Raw genomic sequence first — 20,451 nt, 5'->3', positions numbered from 1 at the left:
AAAATTTACACAATTCATATAAACAAAGGTGGAAAAATCATCCTCAATCCTACTGTTAAGAGCTAACCATTGTGAGCCTGCAGGGGGTAGACCCCACCACTATCATTTTCCCTATTAACACTTACCTTACAAAAAAAAAAAAAAAAAAAAAAAAAAGATTTACACAGAAGTAATTTTGTAAACTTTCTTTTATCATTAAATATTCTTTGAAAATGTGATTTCCAAGGACTGCATATTCCATTAGGTAGCTATTACACCATTTAAAGCTAATGCCTGGTTGGTAAACATTCAGGTTGTTTCCATATGAGGGCTATTATAAAGATTGTGGCTGGTTCTCTTTGGGCAAATTTAGGGTTATTTCTTTATAATGATTTCTGGGAAATGAAACTCCAGATCAGAGGATGTAGAAATATATCTGTTCAGTCTTTGGACATACACTGCCTGACTGCCTGAGAGAGACTTACGGTGACTCAAACTCAGAGCAGCATTCTAGAGAGTACTTCGATGCTCTCCTTCCCGCTGGCACATCACAGCGCCGTCTACACACCAAGCAGCAGCAGTTCTGGGATTTGCAGGAGGTGGAAACGGCGGAGATCCTCATTATGTTACCTGGGCTTCCATGCGAGCGCGGCGTTCCTCTTCCTCCTTCTTCCTTCTCATGTTCTCATTCTCTTGTTTGGCTTCTGACACAGCCTGAAGAAACTGATCAAAAATGCCAAAGAACTCATCCGGCTGGATTTTGCCAGCTTCCTCCCCAAAGTGTTTCACTGCTTTAGTAAACTGGAAGAAAAAAAAAGGGGGGGGGTAGTTTTAAGAAGGTCAGTGTTCCAGAGGAATTGTGTGATCAAACAGAAATCTCTCTAGAAAGCAGTGATGTTCAGAAAGACTCAAATATAACTTGCTGGAGTTCAATGAGCCTGTATTTATCTTTGGCTGCTGAACAGGCCCATCAATCACTGCTAAAGTAAAAAATTTAATACTCCTTGACTTTTGAAACTATTTATTCTTTTCCACCTCATTTCAGCTTAACACCAATGATTACCTACTCTGACTTCTTATTAACTAAACAGTAGTAAAAACAAGAAAGCAAAATATCACAGGGCAGAGCACTCAAGACGTAAAACTAATAGCAAACTCGGCAGGGGTAGGGAAACTTGTACTTTTAACTTTTCTTTGAAGCAGTTTAATATCATTTATTGGTGCCATATGGTTAATATCAAAAGCAAATGGGATCCAGTGCTTCTTAGCTGCTTTTCCTAATCCTAAGTAACACTAGCATTGTGATATTTCCTGGGCCTCAGTTAGAAAACAGTCACAGAATCATTAATGCAACACTGAATTTATGACTGAGAATACAATTTTATTCCAAATTCTTTCTTAGAGAAAATCCCTTTTGGTGCAAATCCTCTCAAAACAGCTAAAATGCAAAATATTAAGGTAGAGATAAAAAAATTAATACAAATATATGTCTCTTATAACAAAATAGTTATTTCCAGTCTCCTCAGTATTTTTTCCTCCTTTGAGTTGGTCAATGTATCAGCTTATTTAAGATTTTAATTCTTTAAACTGAAGTATAATTAACATACAGTGTTATATTAGTTTCAGGTGTACAACATAATGTTTCACCAATTCTATACAGTATTCAGTGCCCACCAGGAAAAGTGCAGTCCCCATCTGTCACCAAATGTTATTACAATTTTCCTGATTATATTTCCTATACTGTACTCTTCTAGTTTTAGTTCTCCTGGTAGTTATCTTCATAACTCAAGCCTGCATGATTTTAGGAGTCTTAGCAGTATCATGACTATCCAAAAAATGTTCAACGCCAGTCATAATGTTTTTTAGAAATTTTCTTCCCTCTGTAAGGATCTAATGCTGTTACTCCTAAGCTACTAAGGAAGATGTTTCCAGCTTCGGAGTCAAATGAATTCTCATTCTCTATGCCTAATCAACTACTTAACATTTTCCAGATCTCTAATTTTCTTTTCTTCTTTTTTTTTTTTTCTAATTTTCTTCATTTAGACTATGAAGTGTTGGTGCAGTGCCCCCAACCCAAGATTTTAAAGTTGCTTTTATTATTCTTGCATTATCTCCTTTATTGTATTTTTTTCTGACATTTTGGTAACACTATCTCCCTATAGGAAATATTTTTAGTATTTATTCTTTTATCCCCCCTAGTTTTACTGAAATATAATGGACATATAGCACTGTATAAAATTAAGGTGTACAGCATAATATCTTGACTTCAGTATATTGTGAAATGATCACAACAGATTTGGTTAACACCCATCACCCTATACAGATACACACAAAAGGGTCTACTTTCCTAGTAACTTTCGAACACAGCATGCAGCAGTGTTAACTACAATCATCATATTGTCCATTACAACCCCTATACTTATCTTAGCACCTTTTGGCTACCTTCTTCCAATTCCCCATCAATATTTATTCTGAGATAAAACAATTATAAAGTTATATGTGTGTGCATATGACATCTTATAGTTGTCATGGTATATCTTTAAATTTGTAATAAAAATGTTCTTTTGCCATTTCTCTCTTCACTGAGGAGTTGTTCTCAATGTTTTACTTATTTGGAAATATACTATTAGAAACCAGAGTTCTGGGGTGCCTGTGTGCTCAGTTGGTTAAGCGTCTGCCTTTAGCTCAGGTCATGATGCCAGGGTCCTGGGATTAAGTCCCATGTCGGGCTCCCTAATATAAGAAATAGGGCTCCTCCCTCTCCCATTCCCCCTGCTTGTGTTCCCTCTTGTTGTATCTCTGTCAAATAAACACAGGAAATTTTTATTAGAAAAAAAAAGGAAAAGAAATCAGAGTTCGTTTTAAAATTTTATTTATTTGACAGATTTTATTTATTTGACAGACAGAGATCACAAGTAGGAAGAGAGGCAGGTAGAGAGAGAGGAGGAAGCAGGCTTCCCACTGAGGAGAGAGCCCGATGTGGGGCTTGATCCCAGCACCCTGCGATCATGACCTGAGCTGAAGGCAGAGGCTTTAACCCACTGAGCCACCCAGGCACCCCAGAAATAAGAGTTCTTTAGGGAAAAATACTCTGTTTATACTCCACACACAAAGCTCTAGCTTGTCTTCACGGCTTTATAAGCTAATTTCTAAAAGTTCTGGTATGAACAAAATGGCATTAGATGGCCTACAACTGAGTCTCTAAATCATTTAAGTTCATGCACTCCAAGCCATCCTGAATGATCTTTTTATCTAGGAATTCTAGTGATGATGAAGTCATGTATATTTTGGTCTGAAGAAAACTAGTTCCAGACTGAAGTTCCCACACTAAAATTAAAAAAAAAAAAAAAAAAGTAGGTTGTGCATGAGCAAGTGTTTTTATATCACAAATTAACTGTAGGGTTGATTCTTATAAAAATGTTTGAGCCCTCAAGGAAGTAGATTCTATACTGCCTTGTTAGGGTGGGGTTGGGGAGACCCTTCCTTTATAGATCTGTATCATCCAAAGTGGTGAGGCATATGTAAGACATGGGTGGGGGTGGGGGTTAACACAGAGGCCGCTGACATCAATCATGGGACAGCAGAAGCTGGACTTCTAATAGCAGTCCTCTGACCATACATTATCTTTCCATTTACTTAATCATGTTGGAGGTGTGGTTTACAGTTGAGACTAACTAATGTATCCTAATACAGTCTTCTTTTGCACTGCAAGCAGTTGTTTATGTACACTACACATAAGCAAACATCCATATCTATTACTAAACAGACGACTACAGTGAAATGACTTCCATTACTCAAGTTATCAAAGGAAAGTTAAAGCAAAGGCTATTGTGGCAACTGAGAAATGAGCAGTGTGGAAGAGCTCGACAGGACGGGGTAGGGGTTTAAGATAACTTATTAACAATGGGGGGGTTGTAAGAGAAAAGATGTGTACATGCATATGTATATAAATGTGTATTTATTTTGGAAGAGGAAATGGGGGGTGGGGAGGAGCTGAAGTCCTAGTTATTAGCCAATGAAAACTTTTCCTTTAGAGGAAATCAAAATTTTGAAATAGCAAGAATCTATAACCTAAAGCACTGTATTATTAAAACAATGCCTCAGGCACCTGGGTGGCTCAGTGAGTTAAAGCCTCTGCCTTTGGCTTGGGTCATGATCCCAGGGTCGTGGGATCGAGTCCCGCATCAGGCTCTCTGCTCAGCAGGGAGCCTGCTTCCTCCTCTCTCTCTGCCTGACTCTCTTCCTACTTTTGATCTCTATCTGTCAAATAAACAAATAAAATCTTAAAAAAAAAAACCCAAAACATATGCCTCTTGTCACGAGGCTCTGAATTAAAGTGCATCTCCTTTAATAAGTTCTGCTGGAGATTTTCAGAGGGAATCTCCTGCCCTAAGTCTGTCTCAGGACAGCATATAAGTTACAGGTACTGGGACACCGTGGCCTTGGTAATGCCTGATCTACTCTTTTCTGGTTCCCAGAAGTAAGTACTTTAATCCAGTATCAACCATGAAAAAATTGCAAAATATTTACTGGTCTTACACCATCCAGATACCCTGAGGTCTTGCTAACCTAAAGGCAACACAGGCCACTTAGACAAAAAGGGTGTGTTTCAATTGACCACAGTCCTAGATACAAAGATACTGAATATCTGCAGGTATCAGCCCTATTGAACAACACTCAGTACTCAAGGGGACACTTACCAGGTCTTTAGCTTCTGCGAGAAGGTCTTCCACATCAGAGAAGCTGAAGCTGGCTACTGTGATGAACTGGCTGACAACAGACACAAACTTGTCCCCGGGCTGTGGGGGCTGAGATTTCTGATATTCTAGCTCCTTAAACACAGGAAATGGACAATGTCAAGGAAGCCCTCAAATGTGGACACACCTTGCCTCATTTTCCATATACCTCGAGTTTAACAAGTCAGAATGGCAAACACATCAACACCTACTCGGAAACACCTTGTGGTAGCCTAGCTCCCCGGGCTCTTCCATCTACCACACCAGAGCCAAGCCCACATGCACCCACACTATTTGCAAACAGCCATTTAGCCGATCATCTGAGTACTTCAACAGTGTGATTTCTTATACTAGCTTTAGGATGTAAGTAGATGAGCATTTAGATAAAATTAACAAGTTAAATAAGGAAAGCAAATTGGATTCCAAAGGTGAGTGACTGAAAGCAAGGGAGTTTAACTGTTGATATTCTGTGCTCAGAATTCTGGGAATCCTGGTTCCTTGATTTTTTTCCTTCTTTCCCTCTGGCCAAGTCTAATGACTTTCTACATGAGGGTATCTGGATCAGTGGAATGTCAACTACAGGCACCATAACTGTCTACCATCTATTTTGTTTTCGTGAACAGGCAGGTAGGAGTATTAGTGTCTTATTAATTACCCATATTCTCCATGACCAGGGTGATGAACACACAGATTATTCAAATCTAATGTTCGTAATTAATTTCAACCATTGCCAGATCCACTTTCTTAATCCCACCCTCTGTGAGTGAGGGATTATTCTCCTCCTTGTACAGATACATACATTGAGGTATAGAGGGATTAAATTAGTGCAAAGCTGATCTGTGATAGTGCCAGAATTTGAACTCCAGCCTGTTTGACTCCACAGTCTCAGCACCACCACACTGGGCACCAACTGGGCACCAAGATCAGACTTGATCTGAATCTATATTCTTCTGTAACTGCTTTGGCAGAGGCACTAACGAGCAGGAGTGTAGAAGTCACAGGATCTGGGTTCTGATTCTGATCCATTACTGATTTGGTTCTTATCTGTGACAAGTGGCCTGGGTCTCAGTTTCTTCACTTGTAAAAAGCAGGGAATATTCATGTCACCATGAGAACCAACGAAATAAGTGGAAAGTTATAAAATATGGAATCTGCTCTGATTGGAATACATTGCCATAATTCCAGTACTTTGGCCTTGAAAGTCAGCAAGTATGCATGTGAGATACAGAAATATAAAAGCAATTTTGAAGTATTTCATTCATGTATAATCTCATTTCATTCAAAGACTGAATTAAGAATTTTATCTTTGATATCTTCAAACTATATAATCCATTTGTGTCCAGCACAATTAGGATTCATGAATATTTAAACAGGCCAAGGTCTGCCTCCCAGTATTTCCTTCTGGTACTACATTGTGACATGTATGCTGCCGGGGGGCAGGAAAGGTTTCTGTGTTAAAGAGTGTTACAGTGTCCATGACCCAGGTGCTGGAGAGATTTCAGCAAAACTACTTTTAGTAGACCCCAAACCCAAAACTTCCTCCCCACCAGGACCCCTCCCCATGCCTTGCTTGAACTAGCTGAGATGCAAAGGTCAGAGCATCCATTACCAGGCTTTAAGGCTGTCGTAACTGTGACCCTTGTCTCAAGAGAGCCTTCCAGTGGGAGGAAATGGGAACGGAGTGAAGGCTATAAAACCAGTCTCATCCCCAACCACCCTTAACCAGCAGGCCTCTGTAATCGGAGAAAGACCATCCCACTTGCTCACTCAGTGCCTTGGCCCACTGGGGTTGGAAGAAAAAGATTTCTTTCATTCAGTTCATCTCCTTTACTTCTGAAAGAGCATTCCCCAATCCCCAAAAAGAAAAAAGAAGAAGAAGAAGCAGAAGCCTTCTATGTTCCCTAATTTATTAAAAACAAGCAGAAAAATATCAGACATAACTTTTATTAGTTATGTCTTTAATGAATTCAGCTGCTTTCTATGGCACAGTTTTACTATAAAAAAAGAGGAGGATCCTCATGGCACTGCTGAGAAGTGATCTGAGAGAGACTTAAGAGAAGAGCACCCTTCCAAGCTGCCTGTGGAGCAGTGTCCCTTGTCGAGTGCCAGGCTGGATCTCCGACCACTCTCTTGAGCAGGCTTCTGGACCTGACCCACCTCCTGGCTCGAGGCCACACTGGGTGGGGCCCACGTGGCGTTCAGGTGCCATGGTCACCAGTAAGTCCAGTGGCACAGCCTGCTTTCCTTCCACGGAGGCATGGCCCCAGGGACAACCTCATTGCTGTGTCCGTGAGTTCACCCCACCCCTCTAAGTCACAGCTCAAAGTTCATCTCCTCTAGAAGAGAAGCTTCCTCTAATAAATGCCAGTCATTCCATAAGCTCTGTACTAACTTAAATCCACCCTTCTTCCTCAGGCACCTCTGTAATCACTCTGCTTCTCTGGATGTGTTCTCAAGAGCAGAAGGAGCGCTCTTGGCCACTGCCACACCGGGAGGGCAAGGATTCTGAATCATCATGACCCCTGGCCTTGAGAATGGACCATACACCCAAAAGTCTGTTCAATAAATCCTCCCCAGAAGACCAACTCCAAGACAACAGAAGTATTCCACTGTTCTGCTAAGAAAGAACATCACTTATTAACAGAACCTGGACACGGAGAGGATCCTTGAGGATTATCTAGCCCAACCCACTTTAACGAGCCCTGTCTTACAGGCAGGAAACCAGTGCAACCCTAGGTCTAGCTCCCCAGTTCCTGCTCCCGCGAGACCCCGACGACGTCCTGGGGCTGAGTCACCAGGGTGACACAACCTGCATTTGCTTCTTCACTGTTCTTGTTTCCCTACTTTGATATTTTTTTAATCAATATTTTGATCTACGCCACATTTATCCCGCCTTGCTGGACACCATCAGCACCAGAGAGAGTGAAGAGATTGGGAGTAAGAAGAAACACATACTCACCAGCTCTACTGCTTTCAGGCCACTTCTCAGGGTACTTATTTCTTTGTCCAGCTCAGTCATGCTGTTGCAAATAGTAACATTTTAGTGACCAACATGTGACTTACACGTATTGAACAGATGATGGGTTTACATATCTCATGCCTAGAAGTCCACACTAGTTTATTTTAAGTGTTTAAAATTCCCTTCCATGCTCCGATCTCACAGAAAGGTGACATTTTAAGCTTAGGGACTTTAGATACAGAATTATGGTTTCTGTTTTCCACAGCCAGCAAGTGTATTTTATAGATTAAAAAGAGCAGAGTCGAAAGGTCTCCCATTTGTACAAAAATACTTCATGTATTTTTCAATCTCACAAGAAAATCTCACTTACGGCAAATTATTATACGTGGAAATGAATTTTTTGCCATACATGGCTCCCCTTGAACAAATAAAAGAAGCTGTCTTATCCGCATTCATGCTCAGATTGTACTCTTTGTAATTAGAGAGCACTGCTTTTCACTAAAGTTCTGGTCATATGAATATTACAAGGTGATGGCTTAAACTTCCTTTTTTAAAAAAGGATTTATTTTTAAGTATTCTCTATACCCATCATGGGGCTCGAACTCAACTCCGATATCAAGAGTGGCTGACTCTGCTGACTGAGCCAGCCGGGCACCCGGGGATGGCTTAGATTTCAATCACGATGATATTTCTTAAAGTTATACTAACTAGATTTCATTGTCTTTTTGTAGAGAGAAAGTTTCCTGGGTTTCTCCTATAAAACTTTCTATTTGATGGCTTTTAAAACCTCAGAGATTGTAACACAATCCTCTTAGATAATTCAGATGTAAACAAATTCATCAATGTTTCATTTAACATTTTCATTTCATATCTCATATTTCTATCAAATTCTACAAAAAGAGGGAAAAAACTAGATGGCTCATCATCATTCTTTTCAAATTCACTGCAAAAGAGATGCAGTTTTAAATACACATGTATGTTTTTAAAGGGCCAAAAGGAGGAGGGAAGAACAAGGGAAACTGCCTGCTCTTCAGTCTCTGAAAAGTGGTGTGAAGTCTGTGGTGAAAGTTTGGCAACTTTCCATTTTATTTTTAGTTCCTTCATTTGCATAAAGACTGCTTTCCATTAAAAGGCTGCCTTGGTTCCTGAGAGTGTGTGCACATGTGAAAATTACTAGCAATGCCCTGACATTTAGGTTCTATTTGCTTAGCTATGTATCCTTGTTAACTAAGGGTGTTCCTACCTGTATTGAATAGAAGTACCTTTTAGATGTACGAGCGAAACCACATTCCTTTATAATCCTCTTAATAACTCAGAAAATAAGGTTTTCTGGAAGTTAAAATTACATGCAGGAGTAGTCCAAAGAAGCTAGAAAAACATGCATGCATATATATATATATATATATATGCATATATATATATATATATATATGCATATATATATATATATATATATATATATATATATATTCGAAACCATGTAGCATATTTCAGTGACTTGGACAGGTTTCAAACTTTACTTCATATGTTATTCAGGGGAAAGCAAACGGAAGGAGCCTTTCATGCAATGCCAGCTAACTGCCTCAATGGCTAAAGCACAGTCCAAGTGATTAAAAAAAAAACAAAAAACAAAAAAACTAAGACAATTCCCTGGAAGGACTCACTTTACTTTTGCTGCGTGAGGAATGTCCCGTAGTTCTTCATTCAGATTGAAGACCTTGGGGTATTTATTTTCCACAATAGTTATGAGATAGTGCAAAAGTGTGATGTTCCTACAATTAAAAAAAGAAAAAGTATTAGACATGCTTAATATCTGTGCCTGGTTTGCCTGTGCAAGTGGCTGAACCTGCGAGAATGCCATATTCCTGCATTCACTCCAGGATTTGGAGACTTTTAAGAGGGATCCTCAAGAGAAGGGAACAGGGAAGAGCTTACATGAGATTTACACAACTTTATGTAAAAGGAAGCCAGTATCTTCAAAAGGGAAGGGGACAAGATTTACTACTTTGGCTCATAAAGAGCATCTTTCAAAATGTGGATGATGGAAATGAATAGGAACCCTCGTCAACAGGAACATACCTACCAAAGACAAGGTGTGCTCAGAGGCTCACAATAAGCTGGGGTGGGGGTGGGGCGGTAGGGACTGAGGGGTGCTTAATTTACTAAAAAGTACAGCTATTTTTTATTTTTATTTTATTATTATTTTTTAAGATTTTATTTATTTATTTGACAGACAGAGATCACAAGTAGGCAGAGAGACAGGCAGAAAGAGAGAGGCGGGAAGCAGGCTCCCTGCCGAGCAGAGAACCCGATGCGGAGCTCGATCCCAGGACCCTGAGACCATGACCTGAGCCGAAGGCAGAGGCCTAACCACTGAGCCACCCAGGCGCCCCACAGCTATTTTTTAAATATAAAAGTACAGAGCAGTGACTCACTGATAAGAATTTATTGATAATTCTCATTTAAGCTTTTTCAACTCTACGATAACTTTTCTCCCCTGACTCATTTATTTTGCTAGCTTTTGTCCCCTCGGACTCATCTGTTTTGCTGGGTAGCAAAGGGTGGTCAGAAAGCTAGAAGGTCACCTGCATTAGGGCTGGGTCTGGACGTGGACCAGGACCGTGCCATCATGGCCATGACATCTTTGCAGCCAAGAATCCATTTCCTAATGTTAGCAACACTTCAGCTCCTACCTCCACAACCCAGCTCCCTCTTTGGTGGTGACAGGCCTGAACCCTGACTGACCTGGATTGAAACAGTGGATGCGTGATAACACTGCCTGTTAGGCCAAGCTGTGGTGGTCTGGTCCCGTTGTCCCGGACTCCAACGCACATTACAGTCACCTGGTCCCAGATGCCGGGGCCTGAGATGGGGGTGGGGCCAGGCACGGGTATTTTTAAAAACTCCCCAGTAATTCTAAGAGCCAGGATCACAAACCGCTGGTCTACTGAAAGTTACCATAATCAAGAGGACATAAATGTATTTCTTTAAAGACATGGTCATAATCTTTAGGCAGGCTACTAATTTACGATGCTAAATCACAGTAGCCTCGGCAATCCCCACCCCGAGTGAAGCAGAATTGTCAAATAATTTCCTTTCCCATAATAACGAAATGGTTTTTATTTCTGTTTGTCCCTGCATCTTCACAGAAGTCAGTGCGATCCCATTCCTCTGAGTCAACTGGCCCACGTTTGAGAAAAACTTTTCCTTCATTTTTCTTGCTCTCAATAAGCTATTAGAAAACAATAGCCCAGGAAAGTAAAGTAGTGGCTAGTGATTCTGGCCCTTTACTTTGTAGATGTCGAGCTGTTAGCCTTCCATTTCAGATTTGCTGTTCACAGAATCTCGGTGTAGGCCCAAGGGAGCCAAACCCCAGCAGCCATTACAAGAAAGGGTAGAGCCATTTTCTTCACTTTCACAAAGATGCTTTGTTATTTAGAGACACTAAATCCAATTAAACACATATACTTTTCTTAGTGTAGAAAGACTTCAGGCTAGATCAGAACGTTCCCATTCGTTTGCTATCCAAATAATACCTTGCTGGATTGAATATAAATTCTTGAAGAATGAAAAACCGGCCAACAACCACACACATGATTACTCATCCGTATGGCGGGAAACAAGGGAAGCAGAGGGAACGCACCCTTCACGGCTAACTGTCCCACCCCTGCGCAGTTTGATTAGAGTCAACTGAGTATTTCCTGAGTGACTGCTTATAAACAAGGCACTCTGCTAGGCACTATGGGTTTACAAGACACTGGGGCACTATTTCCAGGGACAAAACATTCACAGGAAGAGGAGGAAAAAGAGATCAGAAATGTTTTTAATTTATTATTTTGAAAAGGCCTGCATATTAAATTCTATGGTAACTTCAACAAGCAGATAATCTCAGAGTAAGTGCCAAGTTATCAGTAATGAGGGGGCAGAGGGTATCAAGGGAAAGAGAGAGAGACAGAGAATGCAGAGAAGGAGGGGGGAGAGAGAGCGGGAGAGAGAGAGAGAGAAGGCAGGGAGGGAGGGGGAGAGAGGGAGAAAGGGAAGGGGTGGGGGGAGAGGGAGGGGCGAGGAGGGAGGGAGGGAGGGAGAGAGAGAGGACTAACTGGTAGTGAGGGTCTCCTCCTCTTTAATTTGCAAGCAGAGTTGAAGAGAACACCCTTAAAAAGGTGACTGCCCTTTATATGCAAGTACGAGGTTGCAGCTATCTACTACACCTTCCAAATAAGGTCCATGTGTTGTCGGAGCGGAGCTGAGGATAAGAGAACAGGTGTCAAATACCCATGAGGCCAAATACCTTGCCTGTGATCTTAGGCAAGCTAAAGGAACCACTGGACACTGCCTCAGTTTCTTAATCTGACAACAGGTGCTACAGCCCTTTGGCCTGTGTACCCCGCACTATCAAATACAAAAGTGCTATGGAAGGATCAAGGGCGTACGTTAAAAATAAGGTGGTGATTGCACAGCTGCCCTTTGTTCATCTATCTCTACATAATGCAAAATTAAGGTTTAGCCCTACAACTTAACATATTGCTTATTTCTTATAGGATGGATTCAGGATGGCCATAATGTTCTGCGTCACTAATCTCACAGAAAACACAGAGTAAAGAGCCTTACTAGTGGGGAATACTTAGGGTGAACAGCCCATATTTCTAAGAAGAATTTGGACACAGGGAAGTTCACCTTGGAAATAACTGTGCAAGTTGCTCTGAAGACAGGAAGAGCCTTAGCGGAACAGAGCTCCCTGGGAAACTAGTGTTTTATGCCTAATGAGCCTACCTGTTAATGACAGCAGAGTACTTTTCACCTCGGTGTTTCTAACAAGAATCCATTCACCTAAAAAACTCTCTAGGAAACATTTAGAGGAGTCTTGGAAGGAGCAGTTTAATACCAACAGCCAAACTGCATTTATACCTCATAATTTTTTATAGCTGCTAGCATCAATGTATAAAGGACGGAAAGCATACCTAAGACCCCAACAAACTTCACATTCTATCATCAGCTGTCAGTTTTTTTCTTTTCCCTGGAACGCAGTTCTCTGTGGAGGGGGTCATGCCTGGGAAAGGTCACGAGGAGACCATTAGCATGCGGGTCACAGTCTGTTTCTGGATCCGGGCACTAGTCACACAAAGGTTCAGTGTGTGAAAACTCATCCGGTGGTGCATTTCTGACTGATGACCTTGTCTTTAGTGTATTACACTATAATACAAAGTTTATCCAAAAAACTCTTAAACTTAGACTAGATGCTATCTTCCCGGGGACTGAAAATGGATGAAGGATAATAAGCCCGATGGGAATTCCGGGTTATCTGTAATTAGGAGAGGAGAGAAGTCGATGCTGGAGAGGGAAGGAGCATGCGCGAGAGTCAAGCACACCAGAGGCTGCAGCATTAGGGAGACCCAGGAGGCCCGGAGGGGTCCTGACTTCAGCTCCGGGGGCCTCCAAGTGTTGGAAGAATCCGTACTTACTTGTCAATACTGGATTTTGTGTCAGCAATCTTGTTTAGGCTGGATATCTTGAATCCGTACGCGTTGCCTCTTTGGCCTTTATTCATGTAATTTCCAAATGCCAAAACCACTTCTAGCAGCTGCTTCAAGGCGCTGCTCCTGAACAACTCTTCTGAGCCGGAACGGATTGCTTCAAAATAAAGCACACATAACCACAACTACCACCAGCGAGACGCCTCAGTGACACCCGTTCTAACCCACACACCCAACAGCAGATACTGAAGAGGTAAGCCTGGGTCGCCGGACAATCAGGGAGCCTTACAAAACACCTCAACTAGCAGCAAAGAGCAAGGGGAGAGCCAGTGATGTTGTTCAATGGACCCACGGTAGCTGCACAATCGTCCTTTTCCTGGCTGATTCATTAACCGTGCGCAGTTAAGAATACATAGAAAGGGACCGCATTTCCCACATTCCGCCGCAAACGCTTTCTTGCCTGGTAGGACTCAGATCAAAAGGATGACTGAGCAATTCTAGCAACAAAGAAGCCCCTGGCCAAATGTGTTCCATGTTGCAGCTTGCAGGCATGACCCACAAGGGACTGGGGCTGGAGCAGGCTCCTGAGTCCAGCCTGCATTCTGTGGCTGTGCTCTGCAGCTGCCGAGGTTTCAAACACTTAAAAATTTAACAGCCTGAAATGTTCCCTTAGAAATCCCAGTATAGCACCACTGTGATAAAGCTAGTTACAGACTCCTAGCTAGTGGTGGTCAAATATGTGTCTTACCAACACCCAGCAAGTTAAAAGCCCACTTCTCCAGAAGAGCCCAGGAGGTGTGCTGTAAGCTCCAGAAGCCAGGCCAGGTCAGAGAGCTAGGGATGGATCTTATGTGACTAGCCACCTCAAGTCCAGGAGATTTTAAGGAAAAAAAAAAAAATCACCCAAGGGATCCTGTTTACTATCCGCACTTGGACTGTACTTGCAAACAGGTACTTATGATGAACATCATTTTCAATCTGGAGGCCTGACTTTACCTTCTACTTTAGGTTTCACTTCTGCCACCCGCTCCGCAAACTTCTTTTTGAAGTACAGCGATTGGAGTCTTTGCTGATAATGGTTAATTCTGTAAGAGCAAGCACGGACTGATGAGCATTTATTTACTTACGACGTCTATCTATGTTCACTCAGGGGATATGGAGGCGGAGGTACTTTAGAGTACACACCCCCCAATACACACACACACACACACATACACACACACACATAATTCCTTATTCCTCGTCTGGACAGGAGCACAGGAAATGAGGCCACTTTGTCTGAAGAGCCCACTTCCCTCTGACCGCCGGAGTATTTGGGCAATGGCCGTAGGGTCCTTAGCTCTAAAAAGATCAGGCAACTGCTGAAAGAAAAGGAGAGTTGTCCCCTCCCCTTCCTCAGAGTCCCAGGAACTCTTGTGAACAGAGGAGATAAAAAGGAATGAAAATGTAAAGCCTACTCCACGTTCTGGGCAAGAGAGGGGCTGTTTCTCATGTTTCTCCCATGCTTAACTTTCCACAAAGTTTGCCTCCAACAAAGCTACAGAGTAAAACTCATGTCCATCAACCTCTCCTCATATCATCTTCTTCCCACTCATGTCCCCAAATGATCCCCTTTCTTTACAGCTAGCTCCCTTTCTGCTCCCCTCAGGGCTGACAGGCTCTGCCTTTCAAGACAGCAACTAGTGACCAGCGATAAGAGGATGCAAACTGGCCTCTGGTCACCACTAAGATAAGTTGCTGCTGCTGAGAGGGGGAGCGCAGGCACTCTTGCCAAGGCCTTCTGAACTCAGATCACTGCCTTAGCTGCTCTCTGTGGGAAACTTCAGTCCAGTAGCCCCATCCAATCAAATAGACCTACATTTGCAGTCTAGGTTCTCCTCTCGTTAGGTGACCTTCAACAGGTAACTAAATTCCTCCATTAGATGGAAGAGAATACCTCCCTACCCAACAGCCTCCTGGTGGCGCTGATAGAAGGATCAAGGGGGGGTGATGCATGCACAGGTCTAGACAATTACAAAATGGCGGCCAATGTGGGTGACCATCTATTTATCCACACACAGGCTTGCTGGGCACACCAGTCAAAATTCCAAAACCATCCTTTGTCCTATAGCGGTATTCTTCCCAACAGCAAGGTGAGATGGAACAACAAAAATAAGTCTAGATATGGCAGAAGTGTAGAGTGAGAGCCATGTTCACCTTGGCTACACTCATAGGCCTTTGGTACTCAGGGGAAGAGCTCTGCCCTGGGGTTGAAGGAGAGTCTCGGCACCACTGGTCCTTTTCTAATGCAGAATCAATTTTTTCAGGCCTGGGATGGCAAATAGACTCAAGCTCACATGCCAAACAAAATTATGAAGCAGTGGCTGCCTCTGGGTTTTCTGGAGAAGGGTTGAGAATGCTTGCCAAGACTCTGTGGGAAGTGTGCCATGACTGATTAGAGATGTCTGCATGTGTCATGATTTGACATCCAGACCCTAGTTGTTCATTCATGTGGGCTCCAGGTCGACACGGCTGGGTTTGCCCATTTTCTGAGATGCTGGGCTACAGAGAGAAGGGAGATATAATCCCATAGCAGTCAAAGTGTGGGGGTGGGGGGTGGGGGGAGACACTGACTGGAACCAGGAAAAGTTATGACTTGTTTAGGTCCAGAACCAGAGGTAATTATGAAGAAATGCTAGCCCTGGCTCACCCAGAGGGAAGAATTCCCATAAACAAAACAAATTCCACATAGTTCTGACTTAAGAAGATTTTATAATTTAAAAGGGCTTTAAGTGAAGCCAGGTTACTGGCCCAATTAATTCAACCAGAATCACAAGTTTATCTTCCTGAGAGAGGTCAAGGGCATGTTCATGTCTTAGGCATTTTCAAACTCACCGGCTCATTTCGAAAAGGAATCTATCAGCCTTGGCCATCCGATCCAGTTCATGCTTATGTTCCTCCAACAGGTCAATGTCACTTTTTTCAGGAACAAATTTCAAGAGCTAAGAAGCACATGCAAATATTAAAACTGAGGTTTATAACTAAATTCTTGCAGTAAATTTTCACTCTTTCAGTTATCTGCCCCAAAATGAGACTGTATCTTTTGTTGAATTTATAAACTGTGCTACAGGTCATTGTTAAGATACCATACAAATGACTAAATCTTTGCAGTTAGGTGGTCAAAGGTACCAACTTCTAGTTACAACGTAAGTTCTAGGGAGGTAACACACAGCATGACTAGAGTTAACACTGCTGTATAATGTACAGGACAGTTGTTAAGGTGGTCGATTCTAAGAATTGTCGTCATGAGGAAGAATTTCTTTTCCTTTTTTATTGTATTTACAGGACATGATGGATGATGCTAACAAAACTTATTGCCTTATTTCACATCTGTAAGTCAAACTACTATGCTGTATGCTTTAAATTTATAGGTCAATATGTAGGTCAATAATATTTCAATGAAACTTGAGGAAAAATCTTTTCTTTTTTACTTACAGGTAGTTAAATTGATGTAAGATTCTTTCCTGGCAACTTTCTACTCTATATTGTCTCTCAAATCAGATTGTGGAAGCTCTTTACCAGGATCCATTTTGCATAGACCCTTAGAGGGACTTGGGATATTCAATACTCTCATTAGAAGGTGATGCAACGGAGGTCCAGAGAGACAAAGCCACTTACCCAGAATTACAGAGAAAGTTCATGTAATCATCAGAAATAGAACTTAGGTCTCTTGACTCCCAGCTCAATGCTTTTTTCTATTACATCATGCTGGGATGAGTAATTCTATGTGTATTTTCCATTCAACTTGTTTATTTCTCTGCCTTATGTATTTCCATCTCATTTTTTGCTCCATGTCATGATGGATGAGAAGAACATGGTAGGATTTGGTTTTTGATTCTATTTTTTATTTTGGCGGAAGAAATGAGCATGGAAAGTGGGAGAAACAGCGATATTTAAAGTTGAAAAAGTACTCTGTGTCTTATTTCAAATCACAAATATGTGTATATATATACCCGCAGCCCTGTCCAAGTGTAGTATTTTCTGGATCAGATGCCCTTGGATACATATACATTTTTTAATGATACTGACCCTCTGGACCCCAAGAGCCTCCCTATAATTTGAAGCTGGCATTTGGATGATTCATTTAGTAGGCTTCCAAAGTTTGTTGGATTTAACGATGGGACCTCAGAAAAGGCAGTCTGGGTGCCACCAGGAGGAAAAGAGAAATAGAACTACAGGTGAATGGAAATATATTCCAGGCAGAGTGCACATCACATGCCAGGGTCTGGAAAGGGTGGCATAGCATTTATGCCAGTAGAACAGCTGTAATGGCAGTGGGGGAGGGTAGCAGTGGTCAAGGTCAGGGAGTAGCAAGGACCTTGAAAGAATTTCAGTCTTTATTTTGTGGGCTCTGGGATAGGACTTAAAATATTAAGTAGAGGGATGAATTTACATTTTAAAAAGACCACTACGCTCACAACAGAGAAGGAATTAGAAAGGATCAAAAGTATTAGGGGGTTGTGATTAGATTGTTGGTATAGTAATCCAGGTGAGAGAGGATGGTGATCTGGATTGGGTCATAGGTAGATTCTAGAATAGAACTAGCCTGACTTGTTGATGGATGTCGGGTTATGGTAGAGGGTCAAAAGGATGCGTCCAGGCTTCTAGCTTAGGCAACAATGTATACATTGTATACAATGTATACAATGTAACAGGAAACCCAGGACCAAATGGAGGAGAGTCGGTGGGGAGAGAGTGTTTAGTGTTTGAAATACTGGCAAGAGAACCAAGTAGAGATTCCTAGTTGGTAGGTGGACAAATGGGTCTGACGTGCTATACAGAGTTGTTTGGAAGACAGAGCATGGATACTGACTACAACATGCAAGGATGTGAGTGAGGTAACCAGGGGAACCGTCAACGGAAACAAAGCAGGGCTGGAGAGAAGCCAGTGTCTGAGGAATGAGGACAAGAGGAGTAACCTTTAGAGGAGACAATGAAATGCCAAAGAAACACATTTCACCATGGAGCAAGTGGCCATCGGTGTCACATACCAGCAGCAAATCAAGGAAGATAAGGACTGCAAAGTGCCCCCTAGCTTTGGCAACAGGGAGGTGGTGAGTCCTTAGTGAGAACAGCTTTCGGGAGGTGAGGAAGAGTGAACAGGAGGTGAGTGTGGACAAGCTTTCAAGAACTCTGCTTGTATCAAAAGAGAGAGAGGACAGTAGCTAGATGGGCATGCATAGTATGAAAAGGTGTTTTGTGAAAGGCTGAGACTTGAACAAGTTAAAAGTGAAGAGAAAAAGGTGTATGATGGGGGGGGCGGGGTGCAGACAGGATGCTCTGATCCAGCTGGGTTCCTAAGCAGAAGGAAGGGCTGGGCCAGAGCAGAGGCCAGAGCCACCCCTCTTTCCTGATGGGATGTCATGGATGTGGATGCCGGTGGGTTCACTGGTCTGGTAGCCTGACTGGTTCTAGGCATTTATGTACCTGTGTTCAAATGGTACCAGTGGACAGGACCAGTATCTTCTTGCTATTCCTCAGTTCAGGGAGGAAGGTAATAAGGGAAGGAGAAGGGAGAAGCAAGAGAGAGAAAAAGACTTGTTTTTTCCTCTTAGTTTGGATTTTTATCTACTGGGCAAGGAACTTCATTTCGAGTCTTAGGGATTCCTCCTCCCCCCACGACACACACACTGGTTTGTGTGCACTAAGCCACAGGCCCCTGTTCAGGACAACACTAGCTCTTTTGTACAGAATGCTGTGAGAGGCACATGCTAAGGTTCAGTCCTTCCCAAAACAGAGTCAAGTGACAGACTGTGTCCGGATAGTTTTAGGAGAGGAATGAAGACTTAGACAAATACCTGGGAATGAGGAGAAAACTATAGTTCCAAGAAAGAGGAGGGTATCAATCTCCTCTGAGTTCTGAGCTCAGCAACTAAAAGCAGAGAGGAGGGAAGGAATCTGATTCAAATGCAAATCCTAACTAGGAGTAGAGAGATACTAGTTAAAAGTTTGTCTGGGAGAAGTGCTGTGTGAAAGAAGAGGAAGCAGAGGAAGAAGAGAATAAGGAGGAAAAGAGAGTATGGTAGGTAGGTGACCAGAGAGTAAGACCCACAGAATTATCAGGGTAGACCAGGTCAAAAGTATCCCATTTGGCCAGATTCTGCTTCAGTAAATTGATTTTCTTGTATTTATTTGAAGTACATTCTATTTGCACGAGAAGCCCTTTTGGCAAGATCTTGAAATCCCTTCCCTCAAGGAGGAATTTTGCTGCATGCAATTTCACAGTAAACAGATCTTGTGGAATTTTGAACATATGACTTTGTCAATAGGGGCTGAAGGCCTAAGGACCAAAGCAGCTTTCGGCACAGTTCCTCCCTCTGTGTGAGCAGCTTCTGATGCAGGCACCCCAAGTGCAGGGTCAGCTGGGGACCGGAGGGGGGCAGAAGGAAGCTGGGCCACTTCCGGGTAGAGACCCTTGTTAGGACTGGTTGCAGACGGAGAGGGAAGAGTGTGCAGAGAAGCTGTAAAATGCTCCAAACAATTAATTTTCAGTTTAGGAATTATGTTTAAACTATTTGTACACAAAGGATCCTGACAGGCTTGGATGCACAGTCATGGGCTACTGGTAACTAAGTCAAACATCAAAAAGGACAGCCTGACAACTTATTCCATTGCTAAGTGTGAGGGCTTCCCCAGGATGACTGCAGCTGCAGGTTTTAGGTGGAGCGGGTGCACTGTGGTGTGGTGACACCTCACATTTCACTCTTCCCTGCTCTGTGTTGGAGGCCTTTTCTGACATCAGCCAGAACACTGTGGAAAAATGCATAAGCACACAGACACTCCCTCTGGGGCAGCCACGCCCTCCCAAGATCACTGTTAACAGTGCTAAACAGCCTTTACTCTGCTTCTGGGAGCTGAGCATCCCTGCAACCAAGACCTCAAGTTCAGCCTGGTACCACGATTGTCCACAGTTAACCTTCAGTGGACCTGGCACTAACATGGACCTCTAGACCAAAGTCATGCAAAATAGGATTTCGTACCAAGGACAATGAGACAAGCAGACAGAATAGTTTCAGAGCATGGAGACGATCTCCACGAAGCACGGAAATATTCAGGGCCAGATTGATAGGTAATAATCCCTGAAACATCTTCTATTTCAAGAACATTGTCATTTGGGGGACAACTGCGCAAAGCTGCTGAGACACACATAGCAGAGTTGGAATGGCTCCACAGAACGTGTTAAAGGAACACTGCATGAAGAGAGGCTAAGTCACTCCATCCAGCTTGGCTGGCCACGGTTAATACGAATTACTTTGATGCAGAT

General features: G+C 42.5%; 1 protein-coding gene across 3 annotated transcripts in view; it reads right to left on the bottom strand.

Annotated features, from left to right (window-relative positions):
• The window catches only part of DAAM1 (dishevelled associated activator of morphogenesis 1), a 162,900-nt gene that overhangs the window by 3,164 nt on the left and 139,285 nt on the right, over nucleotides 1-20,451 (bottom strand). For all 3 annotated transcript variants that reach the window (XM_059182222.1, XM_059182224.1, XM_059182223.1), the window contains 7 exons: nucleotides 16,023-16,129; nucleotides 14,145-14,233; nucleotides 13,137-13,305; nucleotides 9,339-9,446; nucleotides 7,675-7,735; nucleotides 4,680-4,811; nucleotides 610-780 (listed from right to left, as the gene is read on the bottom strand). In XM_059182222.1, the coding sequence (XP_059038205.1) occupies nucleotides 610-780; nucleotides 4,680-4,811; nucleotides 7,675-7,735; nucleotides 9,339-9,446; nucleotides 13,137-13,305; nucleotides 14,145-14,233; nucleotides 16,023-16,129 (837 nt within the window). The remainder of the gene's footprint in view (nucleotides 1-609; nucleotides 781-4,679; nucleotides 4,812-7,674; nucleotides 7,736-9,338; nucleotides 9,447-13,136; nucleotides 13,306-14,144; nucleotides 14,234-16,022; nucleotides 16,130-20,451) is intronic.

Source organism: Mustela lutreola, chromosome 7, assembly GCF_030435805.1.
Source record: "Mustela lutreola isolate mMusLut2 chromosome 7, mMusLut2.pri, whole genome shotgun sequence".
In the NCBI taxonomy this organism is placed as follows: Eukaryota; Metazoa; Chordata; class Mammalia; order Carnivora; family Mustelidae; genus Mustela; species Mustela lutreola.
Note: the sequence above shows the minus strand (reverse complement) of the source record. Positions and strands in the feature narration are given on the sequence as shown.